This window comes from Pseudophryne corroboree, chromosome 5 (assembly GCF_028390025.1).
Source record: "Pseudophryne corroboree isolate aPseCor3 chromosome 5, aPseCor3.hap2, whole genome shotgun sequence".
NCBI lineage: Eukaryota > Metazoa > Chordata > Amphibia > Anura > Myobatrachidae > Pseudophryne > Pseudophryne corroboree.
This window is the reverse complement of record NC_086448.1, coordinates 769,968,819-769,991,237: the sequence shown is the minus strand read 5'-3', so window position 1 is coordinate 769,991,237 and position 22,419 is coordinate 769,968,819. Positions and strand designations below refer to the sequence as shown.

General features: G+C 42.5%; 1 protein-coding gene across 48 annotated transcripts in view; it reads right to left on the bottom strand.

The window, feature by feature from the left end:
* RIMS2 (regulating synaptic membrane exocytosis 2) overlaps positions 1 to 22,419 on the bottom strand; it is a 995,106-nt gene that overhangs the window by 306,215 nt on the left and 666,472 nt on the right. For 24 of the 48 annotated variants that reach the window (XM_063924257.1, XM_063924269.1, XM_063924266.1 and 21 more), the window contains 2 exons: positions 11,466 to 11,596; positions 6,017 to 6,188 (listed from right to left, as the gene is read on the bottom strand). In XM_063924257.1, the coding sequence (XP_063780327.1) occupies positions 6,017 to 6,188; positions 11,466 to 11,596 (303 nt within the window). Of the gene's footprint in view, positions 1 to 6,016; positions 6,189 to 6,346; positions 6,517 to 11,465; positions 11,597 to 21,254; positions 21,303 to 22,419 lie in introns of those variants that run through there. The other 24 variants (XM_063924252.1, XM_063924259.1, XM_063924274.1 and 21 more) reach the window with 2 other exon arrangements.

Genomic DNA, 22,419 nt, shown 5'->3' with positions numbered 1-22,419 from the left:
CATTATACACAGGTGCAGCAGTATATACATGTGGGCATTATACATAGGTGCAGCAGTATATACATCTGGGCATTATACACAGGTGCAGCAGTATAAACTCCTGGAAATTTGGTGAGTTTTTATCAGAGAGGTGCGGAAAAGGTAGGTGGGGGAATCTCACTGCCTCACCTGCCATAGACTCTTTACTCCAGAGTTTTGACTATAAAAATTATTAGAATAATACAAAGAAGATATTTCTGACATATTCTTTATATTTTTCATATACTTTATATAGTCAAAACTCTGGTCCAAATGTTAGTATGACAGGAAAGGCTCTGCCTCACCTGCCTCACCCCACCGCACGTCACTGTGGTGAATGAACAGTTTGCTAAAACTTGCTAGATGTAGCATAATTCAAACATACCTGCAGCTCAGAACCAGCCCCACAGTGCACGGAATCAGGCCCGCGATGCACAGAATCAGGCCCACAATGCGCAGAATCAGGCCCACAATGCATAGAATCGGGCACAGAATCAGGCCCACAATGCACAGAATCAGATCAGCCCACAATGCACAGAATCAGCCCACAATGCATAGAATCAGGCCCACAATGCATAGAATCGGGCACAGAATCAGGCCCACAATGCACAGAATCAGTCCGCAATGCACAGAATCAGGTCCGCGATGCATAGAATCAGGCCCACAATGCGCAGAATCAGGCCCACAATGCGCAGAATCAGGCCCACAATGCATAGAATCGGGCACAGAATCAGGCCCACAATGCACAGAATCAGATCAGCCCACAATGCACAGAATCAGCCCACAATGCATAGAATCAGGCCCACAATGCATAGAATCGGGCACAGAATCAGGCCCACAATGCACAGAATCAGTCCGCAATGCACAGAATCAGTCCGCAATGCACAGAATCAGGTCCGCGATGCATAGAATCAGGCCCACAATGCGCAGAATCAGGCCCACAATGCGCAGAATCAGGCCCACAATGCGCAGAATCAGGCCCACAATGCATAGAATCGGGCACAGAATCAGGCCCACAATGCACAGAATCAGATCAGCCCACAATGCACAGAATCAGCCCACAATGCATAGAATCAGGCCCACAATGCATAGAATCGGGCACAGAATCAGGCCCACAATGCACAGAATCAGTCCGCAATGCACAGAATCAGTCCGCAATGCACAGAATCAGGTCCGCGATGCATAGAATCAGGCCCACAATGCACAGAATCAGCCCATAATGCATAAATTCAGGCCCACAATGCATAGAATCAGGCACACAATGCACAGAATCGGGCACACAATGCACAGAATCGGGCACACAATGCGCAGAATCAGGCCCACAATGCACAGAATCGGGCACAGAATCAGGCCCACAATGCACAGAATCAGGTCCGCGATGCATAGAATCAGGCCCACAATGCACAGAATCAGCCCATAATGCAAAAAATCAGGCCCACAATGCACAGAATCAGGCACACAATGCACAGAATCAGGCCCACAATGCACAGAATCAGTCCGCAATGCACAGAATCAGGTCAGCGATGCATAGAATCACGCCCACAATGCACAGAATCAGCCCACAATGCACAGAATCAGGCCACAATGCACAGAATCAGCCCACAATGCACAGAATCAGCCCACAATGCATAGAATCAGGCACACAATGCACAGAATCAGGCCCACAATGCGCAGAATCAGGCCCAAAATGCACAGAATCAGGCTCACAATGCACAGAATCACGCCCACAATGCACAGAATCAGATCAGCCCACAATGCACAGAATCAGCCCACAATGCATAGAATCAGGCACACAATGCACAGAATCAGGCCCACAATGCGCAGAATCAGGCCCAAAATGCACAGAATCAGTCCGCAATGCACAGAATCAGGTCAGCGATGCATAGAATCACGCCCACAATGCACAGAATCAGGCAACAATGCACAGAATCAGCCCACAATGCACAGAATCAGCCCACAATGCATAGAATCAGGCACACAATGCACAGAATCAGGCCCACAATGCGCAGAATCAGGCCCAAAATGCACAGAATCAGGCTCACAATGCACAGAATCACGCCCACAATGCACAGAATCAGCCCACAATGCATAGAATCAGGCCCACAATGCATAGAATCAGGCCCACAAAGCATAGAATCAGGCCACAATGCAAAGAATTAGGGTCACAATGCACAGAATCAGGCCCATGATGCATAGAATCAGGCCCACAATGCACAGAATCAATGCACAGTATCAGGCTCACAATGCACAGAATCAAGCCACAATGTACAGAATCAGGCTCACAATGCACAGAATCAGGCCACAATGCACAGAATCAGGCTCACAATGCACAGAATCAGGCCACAATGCACAGAATCAGGCTCACAATGCACAGAATCAGGCCACAATGCACAGAATCAGGCTCACAATGCACAGAATCAGGCTCACACAGAATCAGGCCACAATGCACAGAATCAGGCTCACAATGCACAGAATCAGGCTCACAATGCACAGAATCAGGCCCACAATGCACAGAATCAGGCCACAATGCACAGAATCAGGCCCAGAAAATCAGATTCTACTTATAATTTATCTATCACCTTCTAGAAGATAATAGCCAGAATCTGATTGGCTGCTATGGGCAACATCTCCACTTTTGTAAACCCTCACTACAGTAAATATACCACTTATACTGCAACATTCCTTTTTTTATCCACACACCCACCACTTAAAAAACAGAGCAGTGAAACATACACAAGCAGGCTTAATAAAATAATGGAAATGAAAGCGTAACATACAGTATCCATTATGCTCCTACCAGCTAACACAATTCTGCAACAAAACAGTTCTAAAAGCTTCATAAGTTCACTAAATACCCTAAGCACTTGCAAATAACATCTACTTGACATTTCCAGTGCTCATCTTGCGTTTCAGTAATGTTAATAGCATTGCCATTTCCAGCATTTCTGTGCAGCTTTCTGCTGGAAAGGCTAAGCGCTATATTTGAAAGTGTATTTTTAGCATCTTAAGACATTTTAGCACTCTGCAATCCGCCAACAAGTAAAAATAACGAAACCTTTAGCACAGATTGCACATTAAGCAGCTTTACTGCATTTCCATAACTGTGGATGAGCTTAGCCAGACAGGCAGTGCTAGCAGTCATTCCCAGCTCACAGGTGAAAACATGGGAGGAAAACGTTATACAGATGTGTCCTCATACATTACTGCCCAAGATGTGCCAAACGGTTCCGGTATGAATGGTCGACCATGTTATGGTCGACAGTCATTAGGTCGACCACTATTGGTCGACATTGACATGGTCGACATAGACACATGGTCGACGCATGAAAATGGTCGACACGTGGAAGGTCGACACATGAAAAGGTCGACATGAGTTTTTTAACTTTTTTTGATGTCGTTTTTTGCGTAAAGTGACTGGGAACCCCAATTAGTGCACCGCGTCCCCTCGCATGGCTCGCTTCGCTCGCCATGCTTCGGGCATGGTGCCTTCGCTCCGCTGCCGCTTCGCTCGGCACAGATTGCCGTTCCAATCGTAGTCCACTTGGATCGTAAAGTATGGAAAAGTTCCCCAAAAGAAAAAGTTAAAAAACTCACGTCGACCTTTTCACGTGTCGACCTTTCATGTGTCGACCATTTTCATGTGTCGACCATGTGTCCATGTCAATGTCGACCAATAGTGGTCGACCTAATGACTGTCGACCATAACATGGTCGACCATGTGAACGGATACCGTGCCAAACAGTGCCCTCTCGGTGCACCCAAAATGTGCTACTTATTTGCGCCCAAAAAAACAAAACAACTGGAAGCGAGAAAACGTTGCTAGATCGCACTAATCACTTTGATGCGTAACACTTGTACATCTGCAACTGAATCTGTATCTGCATCTGAGTCTGAATCTGTATCCGTGCATAGACTGTGGCAATGATAGTTATAAATCACTAAAATAAACAGCAACTAAAAACATAAAAATAAAAGGAGAAAACTTTTGAATACTATTAACCAGTGAAATATGAAAGTATTTTTTAATAACCAGACTAAAGGCCCATACACACTAAACGCTATGAACGATGAACGAAATTGGTAAACGATTTTCCTTGAGCTTCCAGGCGTACTTGATTAAAGATATTGTGTATACACACTGAACGATTTTTTAAACGATATGAACAACGAACGATATTGCTAGCATCAACTGGGACACTAATGGTAGCTAATTTACATAATGAAAATTAAAGAGTGGCTATTATGTTGAATCGTTCATTGTTCACTGCGTAAACACTGAACGATATACACTTTTACATGAACGATATACTGTAGGCAAAATTGAGCTGCAAGTTCAGACGACAGAAACCCTAGTTGTCGACGGGCGGGGGCTAGGGTGCATCAAACGCCCCATGAATTTTTAAAAGTAAGAAAAATGATTTGTCCCCATGCTACATTTTTTTGAATTGTTAAGGATATATTGCATACCAATTTTGAAGAATCTGAGATGATATTTATGTGGCCCACCATGCCCCTGAAGATTAAAGATTTCTATTAAATTCTATTTTTCTATTTTTTTTTATTTTTTTTTCTATTTATTTCTATAAATTTCTTTTTATTTTATCTGAAAAAGAAATAATGATTTGATTTGTGATTTGGATGGGAACAACCACGATAGGCCCACACGCATTCATGGCACACATACAAAAGGTGGCTTCGTTTTGCTAAAGTTAGTTGTTTTGTATAATACAATACACGTGCTTTAGTACCAAGATACAGACAATTTTTGGGTGTGGAGGTGGACCACCTAAGTCAAATCGAACATCAAAAAAAATTTGCACAGTTGTTTCTATGCTAAAAAGGCACATTTTAAGAATAGGGACAGCAAGCATTCCGAATGTCGGGGCGTTTGATGCACCCTAGCGGGGGCGTGCATGGTTCATATCATACACACTGGACTATATTGTTACTTATTTCACTCATAAAACCCAAAATGAGCGATATAGTTCACAATACCTTGTAGTGTGTATGGGCCTTTAAAGATTGCTGCATTACTTGTGCCACCCCAATCTTTGTTAAATAAAGCTTCCCTATGCATTGTAATGGGAAGCTATCGGCGAGTTTTGGTGAACCTGGTCTCCAGCGGAGGCCACCCTTCGTACTTAGGGAGAAGCCATATCTCTTTCTATGACGGAGATACGGTAAGGCTTATTTACCATTTGAAAAACAGGCTCAATAGTATTACTGAATTATGTTGATCTCTGTTTAGGAAAAGAACAGATTCAGGAAGCATTGACAGATATTGATTAGTGTAAAGATATGTCTTAAGTGACATAGACCTTCATATCATACTCCATCTGATGACAGGGTTGTACGGAAATAGCAGTTGCTTTACCAGCTAGTTTACCAATAACATACATAATTTATATAGAATTAGCCCACCCTTTCCTCATACACAGACATGATATCTCTTTCCCATATACTGTATTATCTGCTGATGTTTTTTCTCTAAAACTCTAGCGGCTTATAATGCAGCAGTATGCATGGAGGTTATCAGGAAGGAGGGGTCTCTAGTGGAATACGGCAATTAGAAAATAAAATTCCAGCAGCCCTTTAATTAACGTTACAAATAAGTATTTCCAAGCATGTTTACTACCAAGGTTCAGCTCAATTTTCTTTGTGTTCCAGGTGATCTCCTGAAAGACTCATTTACTTTAAGGGTGGTCTAGCTAGGGAAAGAAAAACATTATTAAGTTGTACTAAAAAGTGCGCAGAAGAGTCATCACAGCAGTATTGGCTCAGAGATTCTGCAAGTTCTAATTACAGGAATTCCACATTTAGCTCAGTGCGTGAAGCCCGTTGTGAGCAGTGTGCTAAGACATTAAATGAAAGACTGCAGCATAGATATATACACGTACACATGGTCATTGTGTAAACTTATTTTCACCCACAAATGTTTATCTAGATGTTCCCCATGCGGTTACCCAACACGAGAACACAAGGTACCCTGACAAAGTACCTCTCCTAAGAATTCACTTTCTTCCTCTCGAACTCTGGCTTGATCCCAAAGTGTAATCTCCAACATTCGTTCTCTAAACTCTCTTCGAGGAACTGGAGAGTAAATGAACGTTTGGTTCCATTTGGGTTCTAACGTCTTCTTCACCGTCTTTGTTCTTCTTTTGTTCTTATCACTAAAAAAAAAAATATAAATATAATACAAGGTCAAATGTGGTATATGGCCATCAAAGTGCCCACTATAGGTACAATATATAGAGAAATATAAAATATGTTATGGTAATTCATACACACTGCAATATTAACCTTTTTATACCAAATGAGATACACTTACAAGGGTGATATGGCCAATCCAAGAGCTGCATGCATTTGTAAACCTATCAACACAAAGGATTTAACCCAACTTATCCCAAAGATCTATTGGATAGTAGATGGCCGATTTCTACATCCATTAAGATGATCTTGTGTTTGCAAAGCCATTTGGCCACTTGCCAATGTGTCCTGGTATAATTGTCAACTGAATGATTCCAAAAAGTCATAAAGCCTAGTAGATGAGTAGGTGTGAAGAAGAATAGGTCCTCTTCCATACTTTCTTATGAGCAAGGTGTTCTTTCCTATCGTGCCTATTACATCATAGGAGAGACTCTCTGGGGAACACATGGCCACAGAAAAAAACAGTTCTGTCTGTGTCAGATACCACTATAACACTTATATTTGTGTTGGGCCTTTCAAAAGAAAAAACAACAACATTAAAAGATCTCTACACTTGGTTGGCCACCAATGTCAGTTTACTTGGCTGTAATATAGATAAAGGCCTCTATATATCCAGAAGCCCCTTTGCTTTTAGTCTATTATTGCTACAGTGGTTAGTTTAATTGTATTGGCCATAGTAGTATTATTATTATTATTATTACTACCAGTTATTTTATATAGCGCACACATATTCCGTAGCGCTTTACAGAGAATATTTGGCCAGTCACATCAGTCCCTGCCGCAGTGGAGCTTATAATCTATATTCCCACCCACATGGTACACACACACATACACGCTAGGGTTAATTATTTTTGTTGGGATCCAATTAACCTACCAGTATATTTTTGGATTGTGGGAGGAAACCGGAGTACCCGGAGGAAACCCACGCAAGTACGGGGAGAATATACAAACTCTGCACAGGTAGAGCCATGGTGGGAATTGACCTCAGTGCTGTGAGGCAGTAATGCTAACCATTACACCATCCGTCAGTGCTTGACTAAATAGGGCACAAGGCAAATGTGAGGAAAGTGTCCCATACTGTACACAAAGTGGTCAATGCAGCTAAATGGACAGCAGGTAAAACGTTAGATAGCGTTGTAAACAGAAAAAAATTAAAGAACAATCAAAATATTGTAGCGAGTGGTAGACAGTCTCACAAACAGGACTTGCAGATACAGGATCACATATAGGACTGGCAGATACAGGCTCACAGACAGGACTGGCAGAGTCAGGCTCACAGACAGGACTGGCAGAGTCAGGCTCACAAACAGGACTTGCAAAGGCAGGATCACAGACAGGACTGGCAGAGTCAGGCTCACAGACAGGAATGGCAGAGACAGGCTCACAGACAGTACTGGCAGAGTCAGGCTCACAGACAGGAATGGCAGAGACAGGCTCACAGACAGGACTGGCAGATACAAGCTCACAGACAGGACTGGCAGATACAGTCTCACAGACAGGACTGGCAGAGACAGGCTCACAGACAGGACTGGCAGAAGCAAGGTCACAGACAGGACTGGCAGAGACAGGCTCAAAAAGAGGACTGGCAGAGACAGGCTCACAGACAGGACTGGCAGAGACAGGCTCACAGACAGGACTGGCAGAGACAGGCTCACAGAGAGGACTGAAAGATACAGGATCACAGATCGGACTCACAGAGAGGACTGGAAGAAACAGGCTCACAGACAGGACTAGCAGAGACAGGCTCACAGACAGGACTCACAGAGACAGCCTCACAGAGAGGACTGGCAGAGTCAGGCTCACAGACAGTACTGGAAGAGTCAGGCTCACAGACAGTACTGGCAGAGTCAGGCTCACAGACAGTACTGGCAGAGTCAGGCTCACAGACAGGACTGGCAGAGACAGGCTCACAGACAGGACTGGCAGAGACAGGCTCACAGAGAGGACTGAAAGATACAGGCTCACAGACAGGACTGGCAGAGTCAGGCTCACAGACAGGACTGGCAGAGTCAGGCTCACAGACAGGACTGGCAGAGTCAGGCTCACAGAGAGGACTGGCAGAGTCAGGCTCACAGACAGGACTGGCAGAGACAGGCTGACAGACAGGACTGGCAGAGACAGGCTGACAGACAGGACTGGCAGAGCGGCTCACAGACAGGGATGGCAGAGACAGGCTCACAGAGAGGACTGGGAGAGACAGGCTGACAGACAGGACTGGCAGAGACAGGCTCACAGAGAGGACTGAAAGATACAGGCTCACAGATCGGACTCACAGAGAGGACTGGAAGAAACAGGCTCACAGACAGGACTAGCAGGGGCAGGCTCACAGACAGGACTCACAGAGACAGCCTCACAGAGAGGACTGGCAGAGTCAGGCTCACAGACAGTACTGGCAGAGTCAGGCTCACAGATAGTACTGGCAGAGTCAGGCTCACAGACAGTACTGGCAGAGTCAGGCTCACAGACAGTACTGGCAGAGTCAGGCTCACAGACAGGACTGGCAGAGTCAGGCTCACAGACAGGACTGGCAGAGTCAGGCTCACAGACAGGACTGGCAGAGACAGGCTGACAGACAGGACTGGCAGAGACAGGCTCACAGAAAGGACTGGCAGAGCGGCTCACAGACAGGGATGGCAGAGACAGGCTCACAGAGAGGACTGGGAGAGACAGGCTGACAGACAGGACTGGCAGAGACAGGCTCACAGAGAGGACTGGGAGAGACAGGCCTCGCAGACAGGACTGGCAGAGACAGGCCTCGCAGAGCAGGCTCACAGAGAGGACTGGTAGAGACAGGCTCACAGACAGGGATGGCAGAGACAGGCTCACAGAGAGGACTGGAAGAGACAGGCCTCGCAGATAGGACTGGCAGAGACAGGCCTCGCAGAGCAGGCTCACAGAGAGGACTGGTAGAGACAAGCTCACAGACAGGACTAGCAGAGACAGGTTCACAGGATGAGAGAAGCGGGGACGGGTGAGGAGAGGAGCGGGTCAGTGACAGAGGACACCGGTGCTCAGCATTAGAGGACTCAACCGCCGGATGGGTCAGAAATAGATGACAGCACTGATATAAGCGGCATCTGCCTCCCCAGGTACTTGTGATAGTTGTCGGGATTTGGCCTGGCCACTCATTGAATACTGACCTGTCGGATCCTTTCTGTCGGAAAGGATCCGACAGGAATTGAATATACAGTACCCCTTAGTGTTTCACTGAAGCTGAAACGTTTAAAGGGGACATTTGTCAAACCTTGGAGACAGAAAAATTGGAGTGTACAGGATGTGTTTGAAAAATTATAGGAGCCAATTGGTTGGTACTTTATTTCTCTCCACTTTGCCCGGTATACAATTAGCCCCATAAATGTTGTGCCAGCGGAAAATTTGGGGGGGCTTCGCTTTTGTGCGAAAATACATAGGGTCTGGGAAAAGCTGCAGACCTATGTATTTTCGCGCTCACGCTCACAGAAAAAAAGCCTGCTTATCTCAGATTTGGCTTTGCCTGCTGAGGCAGGTGAAACAAAACTCCCCAAAAGCGCTGGCATCAGGGCTAATTACCGGGGATAATTGGATACCAGCATTTCTCTCTCTTCAAGGCTTAGTACATCTGGCCCTAAATGTTGTTTTTCAACCATATGACAACAGAAAAGGTTTGCAAACTGTTTTGAAAATATGAATGAAAAAAATGGACATCTCCATTAATTCCTTCACAACTAACTTGGGAACAGCATTACGTTGAATCATATTTTAGTTTACATTACTCATGGGTCCTGACTAGATATGTGAGGTAAGGAATACGAGGCAATCTGACCTTTACCACCTCTCGGAGTACTTTAGCAGCAACAGTGTTTGAAAACCTCCCCCTCTCCATTTTTTCTAGCATGCATTACCCGAACACCCTGTTTGTACCAATAAAACTATAAATTTTTCACACATTTCATTAAAAGTATCGACATATTTTATTTATTAGAAGATAGGAATCTCTACATTTTGCAGGTCCTGCCTGAGAATCCTCTAATGGAACAAGTGTAAATTTATATTGGTTATCTGCAATTAAAAATACCTTAATGACATTCAATAAGAGATATGAAACTAATTAAAAGTTAGCTTGTATTTCAGAATATCCCTTTCATTAATCGCATGTTAATGAAATGCTATCTCTAAGTGACAAAACCAATACACATTAAGCTTTAAGTTCTGAGGCATCCTCAGCGAGTTTACTTATTAATGCAAATGTGCAGCAACCCATTGTAGCCAATCACATGTTTGGGGCTCGCGCAAGTCATTACTACGCTCTGGGCAGACAGCAGATGTCACAGAGTGGGAGGAGACAATTGTGCAGTGTCCGGCAGAGTTGCCTCTGCATCCTGCAGGGCAGAGATCGAAGCCTCAAGTACAGAGGAAGGACTCCTGATTGTGTAGGGAAGCAGTGGCGGATTTTACCTATGGGGTGCAGGACTGCATCACCCCCAGTGAAATCCACCACTTCAGTGAGCTCAGGTGATCCAGTTGCAGTGTGTGACTTCACTGTGACTGGCAGTGACTTCCTACTGGAAGTCCTGCCTGCCAGTCATCTGCAGGACAGGCAGTCCCACTGGGAGGTGTTTCCACCCTCTGGGACTGCCAGACCGGGCTGCGATTAGCAGAGAGCGTACTTCCAGTACGAAGCCACTCCCTATCTGATCGTCAGCCCTAGCTGGCTTATATGGGCTGCAGCCGATGCAGTCCATAGAGGCCAGGTTTTTTTCGACTGCGCAGTTAAGCTGCAGCTTGTGCCCATGCGCCGGTCCTGGTACGTGCCAAATCCATTGCGCAGGTGCCGGTACCTGGCTGTCTCCTTGCCACCTCCTCCTCTCCAGGCATGGGTAGTGGCAGGCTCCCTACCCAAAACAGGTAGAAGCCACAGCTGGTAAGGAGCACTGATTAACACTCACCTGCATAGATTTAAATGGTCATCAAGACAACTGAATAATTATACATATCAGGTAAACAAAGGTAAGAGGCATCAAATCATGAAAAATCTTGCTTGCTTAACCTGAAACGCTATCAAGATTCAATATTGTCATGTTGCATGCAAGATCATTATAATCAGTGTCCAATCAGGTGACAGTCTTACAAAAAAAAAAAAAATGGAAATCTTTGTTCGAGTCAAGTCGCTGCACAATACTGGAGCCACAACGGCTGGGCATCCAGAACAATACGCTTACGCAGCCAATCACTACACACATTACCTACTACTCATTACTTACCTTCGATCAGGAAGAAAATAAATTTTAACATAAGGATTCCTCGGTCTGCCATCCTCTCTTGATGGCAAGTCCTTAGCTCCTAATATAGTGACAATCAATTGATGGCCAACTTTGTCATACCAGAGTTTTATCTGTAGAACAGAATAAACAAATGTTTTGTAAAGGTCAAATAACAACGGTAACATAATACTCTTCTCTTCATACCGGTTATGTGGCGTAGACATGAAAATAAAGATGGCCTGTACTAGCGACCTAAAGTCTTGGACTTTTTATACATTGAATTAATTCTTCTGATTGAATCTGCAAATTGTTCCTTATTATGATAAGTAAAAAGCAAAACATGAAGTATTTTATTATCATGCAATATATGTTTTACATGCTTCCAGTTTGCGTGTTGTATTTGTGGATCTGCACGGTAAATAAAGTTAGGTCCTAGGATTCTATAACACATTCTTAATAATAGTCTTGAGAATGCACCCTGCATCTGGAATGCGTTCGTTATAATAATATTTATTATTACTATTATTGTAAAAGCCTATCCATAGTCAATTGGTGGTTAATGACAAACTACAGAAATGGGATTGTTCTGCAAGGTAGTATTATCCCAGCACTTACACAGAACTGATGTTTAGATTGCATTGTATGGGCTCGATCCAATTAACTGCAGATCGGTGTGCTGTTATATGATACACATATGGTAACTACAGACTCTGCTGATTACGAAAGACCGCGAGTCCGGAGTGAGACTGTGCCATTGGGGTTCAAGTTGCATTGCCACTGCCAGCATTTGCTCGTAGTTGCAACTAGCCTAATACGAACCCAACAAGATCGAGCCCAATATATCTGGTGCCATTTAAATAGTTTCTTTAATGGTTACTTATTTTGGAATTTTGGAGTGTTGGGATAAATTACTGTATTTTGTTTGGGTTCTATAAGTAAAATAAATATCAATATTCATCAAACTGTTATGGGCCCTACTCACTTGGCGATGTGCCGCCGAGGTGCCCGACGGCCGATACGGCCGACGAGCGACCCGGCGGCGGGGGGGCAGTGACGGGGGGAGTGAAGTTTCTTCACTCCCCCCGTCACCCGGCTGCACTGAAGTGCAGGCAAATATGGACGAGATCGTCCATATTGGCCTGCATGCACAGCCGACGGGAGACCAGCGATGAACGAGCGCGGGGCCGCGCATCGTTCATCGCTTAAGTCTCCACACTGAAAGATATGAACGAGTTCTCGTTCATTTATGAATGAGATCGTTCATATCTTTCAGAATATCGCCAAGTGTGTAGGGCCTATTACTCTCAAGTAGGTAGAACAACCTTGGACATGTTCCTCTAAAGCAGACGTTCTCAAACGCAGTCTTCAAGGCACCCCAACTGTCCAGGTTTTAGGTATATCCATGCTTGGCCACAGGTGACTCAAGGGTCTATTTACTAAGCATTGGATGGAGATAAAGTTGCTGGAGATAATGTACCAGCCAATCGGCTCCTAACTGTCATTTTTCAAACACAGCCTGAGACATGTCAGTTAGGAGATGATTGGCTGGTGCTTTAACTCCAGGAACTTTACCTCCATCCAAGGCTTAGTAAATAGACCCCTTAATTAGAACCTCAGTGGATTTGATTAAGCCATCTTTGCTGAGCCATGGGTGTACATAAAACGGCAACCGTTGGGGTGTCTCGAGGGCCGCGTTTGAGAACCTCTGCTCTAAAGTGATGTAGATAGTCCTAATTATATAATGCCATAGGATTCTCTCATGCTACTGTATCTGGGTCCTGACAAATAGTATTCATATTTTATATTAAATCAAAAGTCATAACTACAGAAAATCTGAGTGAGTTTGGATTATACGCAGCCGTGATAGAACATTGATTGTATAGTGAAAGGGCTGATCTAATGATCTGGCGCTGTATTTGTGTCACTTGCCAGGAAATCACTGACAATTATGTAATGACGGATTACTGAGCTAAACTGATGAGTAGTATTACCAAAGGCTGGACAGAGAAGTGCATGACATAAAACTGCACAGGACGTACATCTAGCCTGTTGCGCTCACAGTCACTGTACAGGTATAGATTTATGGCGCATAGCCTGGAACGTGTTAAATATTTTTCTTTCACTTGTGTTGTGCGCAAGAAAGTGAAATGGTTTAAACCTTATACAGTCAGAGGTAGTCAGCCAATGAGTGGTCTTCACATGTTCTTTTGCGTCTGATGAGTAATGTACTTCTGCTTTCAGCATGGAAAGAGCGTAGGGCAGATGGAGGCAGTGAGTGGGGATGTTTAGCATACACATATGAAGGTCTTATCTGGACAGACAACATGGACAATGGGCTGTTAAACCGTAGCAGACATAGGGGACTATTTATTAGGCCAAAAAAGGCACTAGTGCTATTTAACCTGGGTGACTGTGTAACCCGCAGATATTGCTCACAAAAGCAGTCCACCAAGGTGTTGATGAGATTGATGGAGGCTCCAAAAATGATCCATTTACCAAGTTTGGTCCCTATTGCTTATGCCGTATTAATTCATTTGAACTGGTCCTGGACCACCAACACAGGGCACCCCTGCAAGTGCCCCCGAGCCACCCCAGGGTAATGTGGTGCACAGTTGGGAGCCCGCTGTTAGTCTATAGGCTGCTATTCTACTTTTTTTTTTTTTTTTTTAGAGGATGACTGCACTGGTATAGTAAGCAGCCAAGCTAGGTCCAAACACAGAAGAAAAGGTGTTGCGGAAATAATCACTTTACGTTTTTGTATTTGCCAGCGTCTCACCATTGCACATGGCCCCGGAAAAGCACTCCATAACGTAGATTTAATGCTAGAGAATGTAATATCTCCTGATTGCATGACATGTCTGGGGGTTTGTGTTAGCTGCCCACAGAGGTAGAACAGGTTCCAGGTATAATAATGTAGATGACATGACACATTAATGTTTAGTTTAAGTAAGTGGGCATAAAAATAAGTTACATATACAAATGGAGGAAATGACCTGACTTCTACAAATAAGAATTGGGTGATCATATTACATTTGGAATTGCTTGCACGTGTTTGTCTGATGACTTTGACCCAAACTGACACCTAATTTCACATACTGTATATCTAGAGTAAATGTAAGATTAAATTATCAACGCTGTAATTCCAGGTCATTTGCTCGTGTTCACTTGAGAGATACCAGAAAATAAAATGTCCCATGGTGTGCCAAAATCTGTGTTTTCACCGGCAATGGAGCTTATACATCAAGGGGTAATTAGTAAATACTGCTTCCGCTAAAGGTGCGTACACACTAGGTGATAAGCTCCGTGAGCGATATATCACCTGGTGTTTTCCCTACCCTCCCGGGCGGCCAATACAGTGTGAACACACTTTACGATATCAACAATATCGTTCAGTGACGTCAGGCCGCAGCTGTCCCGAATATGAAGTGTTGGACGATAACTCCAAATTGAGCTGCATGCACAGCCGATAGCGGAGGTTGATAACAACACTTGGGAGCGCGCATCGTCCATCGCTCGTAGCGTACACACTGGCCAATATTTTAAACTATATCGCTCAGAAGAGTGAAAATGAACTATATCGTCTAATATTGCACCTTAAGATTGGCAATCATTGTTCTGTTATTGCTATCACGAAGCCTCTGCTAAGTATGCATACTGGCTAAAAATCGAGACTCCCAAACAGGCCCTAAGAGTTTATTATGTGACGTAAGGATCAAGCTGGCGCTGGAAAGTTTTTGAAAATAGACCAAGGTAGGATTCCATTAGCAAGAATGGCAGGCCTACAAATACTGGCAAGCACGGGTAGAGCAAAGGTCATCTCAAACGGCAAACACAACCTCCGACATCCAGGTAAACCAGTTGTAGCAGGCTAGATAAGACTTTGAGTGGACAATTATCATTAGGCTCAAGAAAGTAGCAGATGGTACAATTTAAATGTTCAAGAAAATAATATTAATGTTTACTGCCCATGATAAATATGTCTACAATTCTAAGTCGCTGGATAAGAATATAGAATATTATGGTCAGAGCAAGTGGCATCAGACTGGTGCAGTTTGTACATGCAATGTATTCTATAGATTTCTGCGACTGTGGCACATAATCTAATAATACTTGTGACTGTGTGCAGTGATGATTTCATGGCTGCATATTGTTTCCAAGTGATTCTACTAGTACCATATACTCTATGGTCATACACAGTACTGAACGTTTTCGCTAATTACAAGTTAGGAAACAGGAAGTAGGAAATAAATAAGTATAATATCCAAATCTGAAGCAACAATGTGCATTAGTTACTAATTAAAGTCTAAATCTGTACAATTAGATAATAATGAGTGGGAAGATGCAAGATATTGTGTTAATTACATTTTGTGGAATCTTCAGATTGTTTTCAACACTGGAAGATAATTGAGCGTCCGCCTGCGAGATTGGTAATTACTGTATGACTGTAGTAGCCTCATCTGTGCTAAAATAAACTGCACCGAGAATTTGGGCCATTGGGGCAGAGTTTAAGGGAACGCTATTATCTAAAGTGTGTATAGCTCATACTTAAACATCGATTTAAAGAGGACACAATTATCATGTACTATATATATCTAGAATTTGTGGATTATTTTTGTTTGCACAGAAGCACATGCAGAGATTAATCTCATCAAGCAATTTGGCCAATTTTGCAGCGGCTCTGATCAAGTGAATGGTTGGCAAATGAAAACCGGAAAATGGCGTCTAAGCATGTCTATGAGCGTTGTGTGAGTGATCATCGGATGAACGCACAAACTAGGTCCTGCGCCATGGTATAGGATGACCGGGCTGGATCATTCTAAGGAATGTATGTGAGTTTTCGTAGAATTATGTTTCTTTTTCCCCTGCGTTTTACTATTTTGGAGATTGCCAATGCTGCATTCACCAACCAGGGAGCACCACACAAGGCAGTGTATTACATGAGGCGCCAAAGCAACCTAGAACCAACCCTTAGGAACAGTTAAGTTTTAGTATGACTAAGTGAACCTGGATCTAAGAACTCGCTTGTACTGTAGTTTATGATTCTGAAAAAGCCCTGTACATTCTAGTGAACTTAAATCTTATGGCCCCCATATACTAGTGGCCGTGATTCCCTGACCCACCAGCACCACCGATCCACCAACCAGATCGAGCAGTGATTGGCAATCTGTTGGGGAACCAGGCAAATCAGTCAGGATCAGGGAGTCAGGATTTTTAACGAGGTGTGTGCCAGGACCACCGGCAACATCCACCTGGCTGCTCCGTCACACTGGAGGTCCGGCCCTCCTACCGCCATCACCGCTACTCTCACCTAGGTAGCCAGGCAGCGTTGCAGCTCCCCCTCCTCTCCCTTCCTATGTGCTGGGAGAGATGACGTCTCTCCCAGCCCGCCCCCAGCCCACCCAAAATGCCCTGTGCTGCGAAGGGTGCAGTGTAGGGCGGGAAGAGGAGAGGCATGCCGGATTGTCAAAGGTGAGTATCTCTCTCTCTCGCCTGCCATAAACTGTAAATAAGGTGGACTGCCTACCATAATGTGTAAAAAAGAAAAAAGAAAAAAGGGGACTGCCGCACTGTGTAAAAAAAAGGGGCGACTAGGCTGCTGTAATGTGTAATTTTTTATTTTTTTTTGCTGCTTTTAGTACTAATTTTCACCATTGCAGGACACACCTCTGAGTGTCAATAAATACGTCTATAGGTAGTCCTCAACACGCACTTTGGGCGAAGCATGACCCCCCCCCTTCAACGGCGTGCCGCGCTTTGTGCGGCGTATTATGCTGCCGCCTGGAATCTCCCTGAAACTAGTTTTCAAAAGTAGGCAAGTATGCTTCAGCTGTGACCTCTTGCAACTATACTGTAACCTGTCATGAGCAGGATCGTCTCTACCCTTTGTTTTCATGTCTACCTTGTATATCTATTTCTTGTGTTTGTACTGTTTCTCCACCGTGCGGCACTGCTGAGCACTGTGGCAACTTTGTATATCTATTTCTTGTGTTTGTACTGTTTCTCCACCGTGCGGCACTGCTGAGCACTGTGGCAACTTTGTATATCTATTTCTTGTGTTTGTACTGTTCTCTCCACCGTGCGGCACTGCTGAGCACTGTGGCAACTTACAACTAACTATAGTCCAATAATAGTAGTAACTCTGACGGAACAGCATGATGTAAATTATAATTGTTTTTTGGGGGCAATAGTCACGTAGTCCAGTGTCTAATAAAAGAATAGTTAGAAGGTGAGTGTGTGGGTGGTGGGGGGATCAGCACCTGTCAAATTTTGCCGAATTCAATATGGATCGCAAAAGCAAAATCTTTCTCTAATGGGCAAAACCATGCTGCACTGCTGGTGGGGCAGATGTAACATTTGTGCAGAGAGAGTTTGCAGTGTAAAAATAAGGCAACCAGTATTTGCCCTGCACAGAAACAATATAACCCACCCAAATCTAACTCTCTCTGCACATGTTACACCTGCCCCACCTGCGGTGCACATGGTTTTGCCCAATAGAGAAAGATTTTGCTTTTGCGATCCATGCTAAATTAGGCCCAAAGGCTGAAATTAAGGGGGTCATTCCGAGTTGTTCGCTCGGTAAAAATCTTCGCATCGCAGCGATTTCCAGCTTAATGTGCATGCGCAATGTCCGCACTGCGACTGCGCCAAGTAAATTTGCTATGCAGTTAGGAATTTTACTCACGGCATTTTCATCGTTCTGGCGATCGTAATGTGATTGACAGGAAATGGGTGTTTCTGGGCGGAGACTGGCCGTTTTATGGGCGTGTGGGAAAAAACGCTACCGTTTCTGGAAAAAACGCATGAGTGGCCGGAGAAACGGGGGAGTGTCTGGGCGAACGCTGGGTGTGTTTGTGACGTCAAACCAGGAACGACACTGACTGAACTGATCGCAGATGCCGAGTAAGTCTGGAGCTACTCAGAAACTGCTACGAGGTGTGTAATCGCAATATTGCGAATACATCGTTCGCAATTTTAAGATGCTAAGATTCACTCCCAGTAGGCGGAGGCTTAGCATGAGCAAATCTGCTAAAATCCGCTTGCGAGCGAACAATTCGGAATGACCCCCTAAGTAACTGCAGAGTAACTCTGATTTAATATAGACATCTCCAAAAATGTTATGTCATATACCTAATTAAGTAAAACCTCCTAATAATCACAGACGTTGGTTGAATACAGCAGATTATTCTGTTATCAGTAAAAGGAGATTTAGAGCATTTGTCGGACCTCTAAAGAGGTTAGTGAGGGCTATGTACAGTATTAAAATAGTGAATTTGAAATACACATTTTATATATTTTATATATAACTTTTTTCCGTTACCCAAAAAATAATAATTTTCTAGCGCAAAAAAAACAAATGTACAGTGTGCATGCACACAGTCAAGCAGGTGAGAAAACAGTGACCGATAAACACATGCATTGCAGATTCTTAGAACTGGTGGCACACATACTCTAGGGATACAGCAAAAACCAAATGGTTTTCAGCAAAATGACGACACAGAGTGCAATAAACGTATGACAAGGTAAAACACAGCAGTACGTAGCAATCAACATTTGAAATAACAATGTGAAAAATTATTTAAAATAATTAAAAATAATTTACTGGGAAGAACTGCATTACTTTCATACATACCATTTTTTCCTCTCAAATATTTGAAATTTTATGAGTCATATAAATCATTACCTATTGATTGATTCAGCAGAATGTACGCTATGTGTTATTGAGACAGTTAAAGCCGCTATGTATAACTTTCAGTAAAGAATTACCAGTATAGCATTACTCTTCTACAGGTGATACTGCCTTTATGGCATATTTTTATTTTATTTTTTGCAATCAAATCAACTATTGTAGACTAATTACAACAATGGTATTATGAGATCTAGTGTTGAGTCTCCTTAGCCAAGCCGCCTGCTTGCCATAATGCATCTGTATATGCAGCCGACATAAGTTGCAATGTACGGTGTATTCTAAATGTATGGACTATATTCTAGTTGATTCCAAATGTACCAACTGTGAATAAGTGTACGTACGAACATCTCTTGGCCAAGAATAGCATGAAAAGGAAACCCATGGCTTGATACATTTTTTGTAACAATATTTCCATTTAACCTACTTAACATAATGACATGGAACGGACACATAATATTTCTATACCAAAAGGCATGACATGACAGAGCATGCAGTGGAATGGGTATAAACTAGGTAATAATATACAGTATTTTCTATTGAAGAGAGGCAACCACCTTGTACCTTATACATAAGTATATCATCTTAATCAACAGATTCTTTTATTTTTTATTTTATTCTTATTTTTTATTATATTTTTTTTTACAAAACCAGGTTTTTTTTTAAATAATAATTTATTATGATTAATTATATATATATATATATATATATATATATAATTATAATAATAATTATATATATTTTTTTTGTATTTTTTTTTTTTTTTTTACAAAACCAGGTTTTTTTAAATAATAATAATTTGAACAGAATTTTCCCATCAACCCAAACTCCATTTAAATAGAAAGAGGCAATTACTTTCTGCATAAGGTACAAATGCATTTGCCAATCTTTTACTAAAGGAGCTGGTATATATTGGAAAATGCAATAAGAAGCATGTTGTGATCGTAGGTAGATAATTAAAGCTTTAAAGAGACTGTGGCTAATTGTCGTTAACACAAAAATCAAGTTGGAAACAACTAGATTTATGAACAATGCAAACAGTGTTTACCGTGTGAGACGGAGCATGCAAAACCGGATATCGGTATGTAATACACACGGTCTATTTACTAGTATTCCTATGCGATGAAGTTACCGCTGTGTTCATCAGGATATGGCACAACATACTGTGTCATACACAGTATGGGATGATGAGCAATCACTATCGGCTGTCAATCGTTATGGCAAATGATCGTTAGGTTATGAACGGTTTATATATATCAAATAAAGGTATTCTTAACAGATAAAGCATATCTGACATGAATGAATGTAAAATACATGCAGACAACTGACAAATACCCAGATTGTATAATATAAAGCAAGACTTCCCAAACTGATATCTTAGATTTAATTGTTCATAGAATATGGTAAGTGTAGTTGGAGTTATAACGAGGAGGAACCAAATAATAATAGATGAGCACTGTGCATGGGTAAGATATTATTCTACCTATACTGAGACTCAGGGGCAGATGTATTAAGCCGGGAGAAGTGATAAAATGGAAGGTGATAACTCACCAGCCAATCAGCTTCTAACTTCCATGTTACAGGCTGGGTTTGAAATATGACAGTTGGGAGCTGACTGGCTGGTGCGTTATCACCTTCCTCTTTATCACTTCACCAGGCTTAATAAATCTGCCCCTCAGTCGGGTTTAATATTAAATAATATTTATCATTGGATGACATGTAATACATTAATCTCTATTATAAAAATGGTCTTTAATAAAATGATGAAGGAACCTGTTAATTTATATAGTTATTAATGAAACCATTGGCTGGGTGGGTCTACAGAGGCCCGGAGGTAACGAGCTATGGTTTCCCTAACCCTGGGTGTTTAGGTAGCCACAGAAAACAGACGGGTCGTCTCTTTAAAGTTTTCCTATTTGTTGTTATTGCCATGCATTATTTTATGGGGTTGTTCAAAAGTATGCACAGTGCTAGCAACACGCTTCAAAGGAATAGGGGAAAACGAACCAAATGTGCAGTTTTCCTCCAATGCATTTTCCAAACTAAAAAAAAAAAAAAAAATGAACACACAGTTTTAGTTTGTGTCAGGCAGAAAAAGCCTTTACCTGGACCCTAGGAACAAAAGGCGCTGTTCTTCTATTAAGGCTTTGGCTCTGATAAGCAAAATCAAACGAAAAGAAAAAAAAAGCAATAAAACAAAAACCAAAAAGACAACAAGCTGAAATTAAAAAATAATTTAAAATAAAACACAAGTATTGAAATCAACATCAACAAAGTACACACCAAAAGCACATATGTATAGCTTGTTAAAAATTTGAAACATACGACTTATGATGATTGCACAATAATTATCAACTGACATAACTACTTCACATATTAATTACCTGTTATCGCTGCTACATACTACTTATCACTTATTGTCACTACTACGTACTACTTATCTCCTGTTATCACTACTACACCCAACTTATCACCTGTTATCTCTATTACACCCTACTTATCACCTATTGTCACTACTACATACTGTTACCCCTGTTATCACTACTATATCCTACTTATCACGTTATCACTACTACACCTTACTTACTACCTGTTATCTCTACTACACTCTACTTATCACCTGTTATCACTACTATACACTAATTATCAACTGTTATCTCTACTACACCCTACTTACCACCTGTAATCTCTACTATAACCTACTTATCACCTGTTATCACTACTATACACTAATTATCAATTGTTATCTCTACTACACCCTACACACCACCTGTTCTCTCTACTACACCCTACTTATTACCTGTTATCTCTACTACACCCCACTTATCACCTGTTATCTCTACTACACCCTATTTACCACCTGTTGTTTCTACTACACTCTACTTACCACCTGTTATCTCTACTACACCCTACTTATTACCTGTGATCTCTACTACACCCTACTTATTACCTGTTATCTCTACTACACCCTACTTACCACCTGTAATCTCTACTATACCCTACTTATCACCTGTTATCACTACTATACACTAATTATCAACTGTTATCTCTACTACACCCTACTTACCACCTGTTCTCTCTATTACACCCTACTTATTACCTGTTATCTCTACTACACCCCACTTATCACCTGTTATCACTGCTACACCCTACTTATTACCTGTGATCTCTACTACACCCTACTTACCACCTGTTATCTCTACTACACCCTACTTATCACCTGTTATCTCTACTACACCCTATTTACCACCTGTTGTTTCTACTACACTC